This window comes from Tigriopus californicus, chromosome 8 (assembly GCF_007210705.1).
Source record: "Tigriopus californicus strain San Diego chromosome 8, Tcal_SD_v2.1, whole genome shotgun sequence".
Lineage (NCBI taxonomy): Eukaryota > Metazoa > Arthropoda > Copepoda > Harpacticoida > Harpacticidae > Tigriopus > Tigriopus californicus.
Genome location: NC_081447.1, coordinates 5,086,051 through 5,095,914, shown reverse-complemented (window position 1 = coordinate 5,095,914; position 9,864 = coordinate 5,086,051). Strand labels below are relative to the sequence as shown.

Genomic DNA, 9,864 nt, shown 5'->3' with positions numbered 1-9,864 from the left:
TGCAATACTACCGGTACCATTTCATTCGATTGTAAAACCAATTTACTTTCTGTGAGAAATGGCCAGGATTACAGTGGTCTGGTAGAAAGGATCGAATCAACGCTTTGTCTGTTGAGAGAAATATGACCTTGAAGGTAAAGATGTTGAGCAGATCTCGACCATAAAGGATTTAGGGATAGTCCTCCAACATAGTATAAAGTTTGATGATCATATCCAGTTTTCAAACATATTAATAACAGGCTTAAGTCCAGAGATAGTATCACGATCCAAGGCGCCCGTCAAATCAAATGCGAAAGTAGCTGCTGAGCGTACCGGGGGCAACTATTTGATAATCTTCAATTTTGGCCGTAGTTTTGGTCAATTTCGGTGAGTTCGAAGAAAAACATTACTGTCATTACAGATAAGCCGTGGACACGGGACACAAAAGTAAACAGGTGATTGGCACCACCCGATCCCTTTCCCTTGGGGATCCTCTGCTGAACGATTACTTATTCCCGGAAGCGTTTAGAAAGCCAGATTGGTCTCTCCTCTATTGTTAAGAAAAAAAGTGCCAACAAAAATGCACATTACACACTTTGCAATAGATCTGATCCTTTCTGGGCCCTTTAAAAACTGCATTTTGAAAACCAGGACCAATCTTACACCCTCTTTTAACACGCCAAGATGATCTGACGGTACCATGACACGCCTGAAAGTCACTCCTTGGCATATCATCCACACTGAATCACCTCTCTTTTTTTACAAAGGTCTTCACAGCATCGATAAGCTCTCAATCTTTTTATTCATTTGATACTTTGGTTCAGCTGGGTCTTTGCTGGTATCATGATGGGCCAAAATCATCGAAAACGCAAAATGCTAGAGGGGGTTATTGGATGTAACCCTCTTGTTTCAAGTCCTGTGACCATGGATGGCCTCAGATGACTCGGATGACCACGGTCAAAATTAAAAAGTAACTATCAACTATACCCTCCCAGCGTGTTTAGCACCTACGTTCTCATTTGATTTGACAGGTGCCTCCTACTAACTCTATGCAAGCCGATTCCTCAGCCACATCTTGACTTTGCTTCAACCATTTGGGCTCCGATGAGTGCAGTAGATTTGTAAAAAGGTCAAACAGGTCCCAAGATGTTTCACTTGGAACATCACAGGAATGAGAGAGCTCTCGTATTGGGAGAGACTAAAAAAGTTGGGACTGTTCAGTGTTCAGAGAAGGTATGAAAGGTATCTGATTCTGTACATCTTCAAAAGCAGCCTTGAGCTTTGTCCTAACCCAGGATTTAGGGTCAATTCTAGTGACCGTCGAGGCTTAATGTGCGTTTTGAGAGCACCTTCAAGCCCTCGAAGTCCACTTCTCTTCTTTCTCGGGCTCCTTCATTGTTTAATTTACTCTTCCCTACAATTCGTAGGGAGTACGTAAATGTTGTTGATCCGGAAGCATCTTTTCAATTCAGATGTGAACAATTTTTGGACACATTTTAGATCAGCCCTATAACCAAGATCTAACTCGGTATGGCAACTCAAATTCGTAGGTAGACCTAATATCAAATAAAGTCTCACTGTTAACAATTTAACATGTAATAGCCTTTGATTATAATAGAGTACGGGATTACTGCGGAAAAGCCCTAAAATGTAACGCCGACCTCAAGCTGGAAGCCACCTCAAAAGAATTTCAATATCAGGAAAAATATCTGCTTGTTGTTGTTTTCTTTTTTTTTGTTTTGGCCAGAACGAACCTTGTTGGTTGATACCCACCACCTTCTTTGAATTCGGGAAAAATCCATATTGGAACTATGCGCTTTCAATGGTCCAACAGAGGGATATTTCTTAGAATATGTCAACGATCGATGACCTCTTGACTCTTCTTTTCTATTCATACTTCAAAGGCCGATAAAGTCGAAGCCAGGTGTCGACGAATGATATTTGGGGTTCAGAATTTACATTTCTTGGATCCCATTCTCCTCTGAAGCTTGGACGTCGGGCTTATTTCGGTCATAGAATAATTTGAATTGGAAATTAGGATGGATTTTTTTCCGCCTCAGATGTGACCATTTTGGGATTTGAATATTCCCGAAATTCTCTGAAAGTTTATCTATAAGGGAAAAGCTGAAATAGTTCCAAGGCTAAGGCGATAGAAAGCCGTTTTGTTTTGGTGCGTTTGCAAATATCTTTGAATTAGTCGGAACAGCCTCGCTAATTGGACTGTCTCGGATTTCTCAAATGGCGTCAAGTGGAACCCTTGATTGGGTCTTATAATTGAGTTTCATTGTCGTTCTTCTCAGGGTGATCAAGATTGATGCAATTATTCCAAGATACACACTCCAATCATGGAAGGAAATAAGGAGCTTCGAATATCACATGCCTTCATATGTATTTTGTCCCTGATGTTCAGATTTAGTTCCTTTATCAAGCATAGCTAACAAAGCACCAGTCTAAAACACCAAAGAAAAAAAATATTTGTCTGAAAAGTGGGATCTCCCAATATCCGGTATTTTGAAACCACTCATCACAATTTTGATACTTCAAAATGAAACGCTACCGCTAGATATTAAGTACTTATACTTAATTTGACGATCCTAATTTTTAAGTCAGAGGTATGCATCCTGAAACAGGTGTTAGTAGCAAGCTTTTGACCCAAATTCCAGATCAACCTTATGTTCAAGGGTTAGTCAGATCCGGCAATTCTAATGCGTTGATCGATCAAAAATTTTATTAACATTTGGTTCGATAAGAATCATGAATTTTCCATCTTCAACTGCAAGGGATAATATTCCCAAGAGTGGTAAGTAAATCCAGGAAAAAGATGTAAAGAATTCGTAATAGGATGCCCACTATCAAAGTGTCTCCAAGTTTCGTGCCTGTCCCAATTCTCTCGAGCAGATCCATTTACCATCACCCTGTTCTGTCTTTTCATACCATCTTACACTTTTCGACCTTGTTCAGGACGACAAAAAATGCCTTCTTTTCAAACTATCGACCTTCGACTTTCAAGAGCTCCTATGCAAAGAAACAGCAAAAGCTTTGATCATAGTAAGTTACGCTGCCTGAATAGCCCTGGAAGCTCATTTTACTTGCGTGTCTTTTGCACACCTGTAGGCACATGATTTGTAGATTTCTAATGCTCCGAGATCAATTATTGTCACTTCTTTATGACTAGCAACTCATTACATCAATTCAATGTCGTCTTATTAAATTGCTTATGTCTGACTGAGAGTATTGAAACAATGAAAAACGTGTCCTAGAATATTGCTTCCACACGACAGATGGCTTGGCATTTTATATTCACGGCAAAAGAGTCTGCTTATTTCTTTCACTTTTGAGATGTTACTAGGTATAATATTTGTGATTAATTCGTAATATTAATCGGCTTTCCTTCTTCAAGCAATGGCTTGATATTGGTAATTGATCCGATTATAGCAAAGGAAAAAAAGCTTTGTTACGGAAGAACCCCACCACATCTGTACGTATAAAAAAAGTGGAACCAGATGTAACGAAAACATAAGTGGATGTCTTACTTTATTACCTTTACATTTTGAAATGGCTCTAGCTGCTCAGTCTATACAGTTGTTATGGTCCTTGGTTTGCCTTGGAACCCCGAAGACTAGGAAAAGTTCCAATGAAAAACCGCAAAGTCGGCAGGGAAGCTAGAACAAGTCCAACCAACATGTGGTCAGGCCTTTGGGTAAAGGCCAATTTTCTGAATCAACGAACCTTAAATATACCGTACGTAGATTTGCCTTCACATGTTCATTACGGTGTCATTAGCAAATTGCAAATTGAACGTATTGTTAGGAATGCAAATAGGGCCAAGAGAGCAAATGAAAGGTCAACCTGATCGTCCCCTAAAGATAAGTGTGATATCATAAAAACTGTTCAAGAAGAATTACTATTTTTTAGAAAATAATAATCACAAATCTGGCGTTTTGTCAAATCAACAGAAATCATCACTTTCAATCACCACTCGTTGAACTTTCAAAGCTAATTTGCCTTCAAAATCTGTTAGATCAAATTTATCCAATACAAACTGAACTTTAAAAATCGATGGTTTTAATTCAGATGGCTGTAGGAACATTTTGGTTATATTATTTCAAGAGCATCAGTTGCTATAGGTGTTAGAAGTCTTATTGATATTGGTTCAGTCGTTGGCGTGTTGAAAAACGATGGCAACAAGCTCTTCTCATGTTTAGACCAAAACAAATTGCCAAATTTGTCGATTTTTCTGCATCAATGTCAGATCTTGACACTCTTGCTTGATGAAAATTCGAAAATTGGATTCCCATCTGCCTTCATTAATCTCTTCCAGGCTAAAATTGATGTTAGGAACAAACCATCTCTCAGCTTTCAGAATTGTTAATGGGTTGAAAAATTGATCTTGAATGTCAAACGCCAGCGATAATATTTGCTTTTCCATGAAGTCAACTTACTGATTGGTCCCTCGTGGCATGAAATGAAATATGGTCTCTAAATTGGAACAAAGAAAGTTCCTGAGCCTCAAATGGGATTTCCCCCCCACTGAGTTGCCTAGTTCAAAGTGCTCAATTGGTTCTAAAGCGGCTTAGGCACTCCTTGCATAACATTATCACAATATTAGACTCATTCTCATTAAGAGGCCAATGGTTGCCATCTTCAACCATAGTGAACCAAAACCGCTCCAACCAAGACGGACATAAAATATTTGTACATAACAATTGCCGTTGAAGCATTGTTACTTAGACATTATTATGAATGGGGAGAAACTCAGATTCATAATTTACGTTTTTCGATTTGTGGTTTAATTCAAAAAGAGTCCACAACAATAGAGCCATGGTAAAGGATCTGTCACATTATTGTTTATTGCTTCATTTCAGTTCTGCTTTTTCACATTGCTGTCTCATTCATAACATTCATCTAAGCTTGCCATGTAAACCACCGGCAAAATCCAAGGTCATCATAGAAGTGGAACACCTTCTTTTGGCAAGGACGGAGGTTGTCCGAGGACTGAGAGTTGGTATTCACCTTGACGAAAGGTGAAGTGCCAGTTCTTTACATCACTTTTTTCCAATACACATCATTAGATCCCTTGAGTTAGGGCGTTGGAATTCCCAGCGGGAAAGCTATTACCATTAAGGAAATGGATGCCTTCTCAAAAGGGACCGAGAGGGATTTGAAAAGAGTTCGACGGCAATAGAGAACGTAATAGTCCGTAGTACGAGTACTGTGTTCCACTAGAAATTACCGAACAATTTTCAATCGATGGTCTCATCTAGGACCAATTGTTCTTAAGCAATCATTGGGCTGATGATGAAGCACCTCATTCTTTAATCCATCACGTTCTTAAAGCTATTTGCCCTATTGTTTGACTCATAACACGCTGAGATATAGTTGTTCAGTTTGGCACAAGCTCGTGGCGTTTGAGAAATTGTTCTGGCGCTTTTTAAGCTCACCTCGATGAAAATAACAACATCTTGTAATTAAGTTATTGACCAACCCCGGGCACATGATGAATGATTGGATAGACTCACCTATAGATCCCATAATTGAGGAACAACAAACTTATAAACGGCAGGATCCCCGTGATGAAGAACCGAGTCAAGTGAACATAGTAAAACACGTAATCCTCGTTCAAGCGTAATTCGGTGGGCAGAAACTGGACCAGATTAGTCCCATTGGACTCATCGCTATTGTTCCTCCCCGGGAGAATGGCTTGCAATTCAAAGTACTTGGGCAGATTGAAGAGGATCCCAAAGAGAGTGATAGGGACCATGTAAGCCAACACGCGTCGCCAAGGACTGGAACCACTGGTATTGACCATTATGTGGTATTCCACCGGTCTAGACACGGCAATGTACCGCTCCACAGCCAGGACCACCGTCGCATAGATCGAGCACGTGAGAGCGATATTTTGGAGTTGGTACAGTAAGTAGATGAAGATGAGTTGCTGGGCATTACTCGTGAAGATGTATTTTCGAATGGACTCGAGCACACAACAGATAATGAAGATGTTGTCAAAAATGGTCAGGAACACGAGCATCTTGTTGAAGATCGACGACACTAGCTTGGAGTAGAGAATGGGCAGGGCGATGCAATTCCCGATCAAGCCCATCAAACCGATGCCGATCTCGCCCACACATTCCATCCACCACGTGTAGAGGTATAAGTAGTCACTAACGGTGTCGTCACAATCCTCCGTTGAGTTAGTCATGATTCTTGAGGGACTGATGGGCGGTGATCACTCAAACATGGAGGAGCAAAATGGTGCTTGTCCAAATCATATTTACGATGATATGGTCCGACACGAATCAAAACCGAGTCTTTGACTCCCAGATGATTGATTTTCCCCTCCTTATCCTCTCGGATGAATGAGGCTTGGAACAGACGTCCAAAGATGCACCAGGGGGAATTCCATTAATGGACCATGGTTCCACACACAGAGCTTATGATCCAACTTCCCTAAGCAGACCGGGCCAGAACGACCAATGATATGTAACATCGATTTCTACTCCACACTGTTGAAGTCTCGAGCGCAGACTGAAAAAGGAGCGAGAAAAGCACGAGTCTGGGTGTTGTATCCAAATGAGAAATGAGAGTTGGAACGACGGTAAAATGAGAGTCAGGCCTTGGGATCGGCTTCAAAAGTGACGCTCCCTTTCTCCTCCGAGAATGTTAAGGTGGAAAAGGGAGAGACGGGCACGATGGTGGTTCGCTCGGTCCCACTTTTTGTGCTTTACTTCTCCTTTGGATCTCTGGACCTCTTTCCGCTCAAGGCTCCCCTTTTCTTGTTTGACGGTGATGGTTTGCCACGAGAGATGGTTTTTATTCACGATATTTCCGAATGAACGCGAGTCGTTAAGATCGTGGATTCAAAGAAATGAAGAATGGTACTGATTTGCAGATGAATGGCTTCGAAAATCTTCAATGAGGAACTTTTTTTCGTGGCCAAATATTGGCTTGATTGGGATTCATACCTCTGGGGGGTAAAATTTGAAGGAATTTTTTTAAGTGAAGGACTTAGGTCAAGGAAATGAAAATGTGCTTAATGATATGGGAATCAACAATAAAAAACACACTTTCTTTTGCCGCTTAAAGAAAAGCAATAAAAAAGTCAACAAATCTGAACAAAATAGTAAATCTTATAGGAAGGTGGTAAAATGGTGATTTCGAGGATGTTCAATGTATAATTGCGGGCCCTCAGATCTCTAGGGCAAACATGGCTCGACATTGTTAATATTTCACCTCATAGATGGCGTATAAACCTGTAATTGGACAACTAATTTGGAAATCGTCAACAAGCGTCAGTACAAAGCATACTTAACTTATTTTTCGGATATTATCACGTCATGTGAGCGGACCTTCATGGACCATAAAAATATAGAGCAACACGATATGTGGAAACCATTGTTTGTCGTCCAAGAAAAAAACGACGGAGGAAGTGTCTGGGGGAACAAGGTCAAAAAGAGATTATGGGAATATCTAGTCTTGTGTTCTCGTTAAAAGAGAAGGAACCGGATGCTTATGGTTCGTTTAATCTGAAAATTTACATGGATATTTTTGCTACATCATTTGGCATATAGCTCTTTCCATGAACTATAACTCTAAATTCAAATATTTTGGTCTCGCCATCTCGCGCCCTTGAAATGCCACATTCATTGAAGGAGATTATCCCTTGATTTCAATTCCATCACATTTCCAAACCCCGACGGATAGTGAATAAGCAGAAAGGCCATCTACAAAGCCTGTTCCATTTCTCTTTAAGAAGATTTGCCTGTAATCCTTCGTTAGCCATGGAAATGTTTCGCTCATTGTGACACAACGGAAACAGGGAGGAAAAGGAAAATGGAAACAAAGGAAGGAAATTCCTCAATAGCAATGGAAGCTCGAAGAAAAGCTGAAACTGTTTTCTATTTTGGAGTCGTTGAGATCGGCCAAGCAAGAAATCCCTCATGGTTGAATGAGAGGCGATGTCATTTGTTTGGATTATGCTAAGGGCCAGATTACCACCAAACCTCCCAAATGAAAGTTAACTCAATGAAAGAGAATTGTTAGAGCATGGCATGACGTTCTTTTGCATACTGTTTAAAGAAGGAAAGGCCAATAAACCCTAGGAGAAAGCGATATATGCATAGCTAGTGCAGCAACTGAGAGAACAGAATATCTTTTCAAATCTAAGATGTTTCAGAAATATCATTTTAGCACGAAAAAAAACACATCTTTCTTGTTTCTGATTAAAATACACAAAAAACAGATTAATTGTGTAACTTGAAACTCATGCCTATGCTCGTTTGTGGTTGAAACGGGTGATTCTGGGTGTCTGAGATTTTTCCTTCGAGTGAAAAGCGATAATCTAAAATTTCAGTATTTTTCTTTATATTGCTAGCCCTGAACAATTGAAACGTAACTCCCAGTCCCTCCTGTTCCGTCGGACAAGCATAAGATCTTTTGCATTTATAGACAATTTGGTCCGGCAGTTTATAAAGGCTAGAAAAAATCCGACTGCAACTTCTCAAACGAGGAATAGAACGTGATTCTTGTGATAATTTATACGGTGAAGAGAATATATATAATTTTTTTATTTGCCAATTTTAACTCAACTCTTATCATTTTCCTTTGGTTTTGCAGTTATTGTGATGAGGAAAAGGAAATATTTAGCCTTTGTCAAAAACCATCGAGCCCTAATCCAGAAAACGAAACCCAACATTTAGCTCTTAAAAACTCTCTAATCATAATTAGATATTTAAATTTTATTTTTCGCCTTTTTGTTTCTTTTTTTTTGAAACCTTATTTGTTTCAATTGCATTTGAAGCTTGTCTTTTTGAAGCCAGGTAACTTTTGTTTTTGATAGCTTGGGTTATTTTTATGTTGTATAGTTTTTTTTTTAGTTATTAACTCTTATGAAGTGTCTGCTAGAAAACAGGCCTGAGTCAAATACTTCATGAATGTAATTAGGTACAATTACTAATAGTTTATTTCCAAATTTGTTTGAATACAATTATTTTGCAATTAGATACAATTACAAATAGTTTAGTTCCAAACTTGTTTAATTACAATTATTTTGCAGTTGCAATTCACATACTTTCAGTTACATTTTCTTTCCTTATTGTACAAAAAACTATTAGTCATACGTGAATATTTTACAGACCCCCATTTTGAAATTTTCTTGTCTTTTTTGCTTGCAATTTGCTAGTGCTGGGGCAAGTCCTGGAAAAGTCGGACTCGTGCGAGTCCTTTGATTTTTTGACTCTTTACCGGACTCGAGTCTTTTACAAGCGTTAGTTCTAACAAAAAGACTCGTTAGGCAAAATTATAAGAAGAAAAAATGCTAATCTAAAAGACTTGAGTCGGCCAATTTCTCCAATATATCAAATGAAAAACTCGACTGCACTCGGATTCGAGCCCGGACTCACCCCAGCACTACAATTTACCCTCGGGGTTTCTATGAAATTGTTTTGCGACTTTGGTAGGATTTACTTTTATTGTCTGAATGGCTTTATTGGTGTTTCAACCATCACTATTTTCTTAACAATTGTTTTAAAAACAGACATTTCATGAGAACCTCTTGTCATGCTACGTTTGAATTTGTAAATACAAAGAAAAGGTCTGCATTCATGTACTTTAGAAAATGTCTGGCTGAACATCTGTCAATTTATCATCAAGGATTTGCCTAAGACCCTGGAATTTGACAAGATAGATTTGCCTAATGCATTTCAAAAACAGCGTAGAAAACGGTTGGAAANTTCAGTTACTTTTTCAGAATACTTTTTCAACGTACTTTAACTCCATTTTTATCATCGATCGTATTATCCGAGCTTTTGTATTTTGTATTTTTTTTTTGGTGGGTGGAAATGGAATTGTAATTTGTAAATCAAATATCTCCATTACTTCCCTTCAAAT

The 9,864-nt window shown here is 39.0% G+C and overlaps 1 protein-coding gene across 1 annotated transcript in view; it reads right to left on the bottom strand.

Moving 5' to 3' along the window:
• Window positions 1–6,646, bottom strand: part of LOC131885365 (FMRFamide receptor-like) — a 15,032-nt gene extending 8,386 nt beyond the window's left edge. The window contains exon 1 of the mRNA XM_059233393.1: window positions 5,499–6,646. Coding sequence (XP_059089376.1) covers window positions 5,499–6,178 — 680 coding nt within the window. The 5' untranslated portion in view covers window positions 6,179–6,646. The remainder of the gene's footprint in view (window positions 1–5,498) is intronic.
• Between the last annotated feature and the right edge of the window lie 3,218 nt (window positions 6,647–9,864).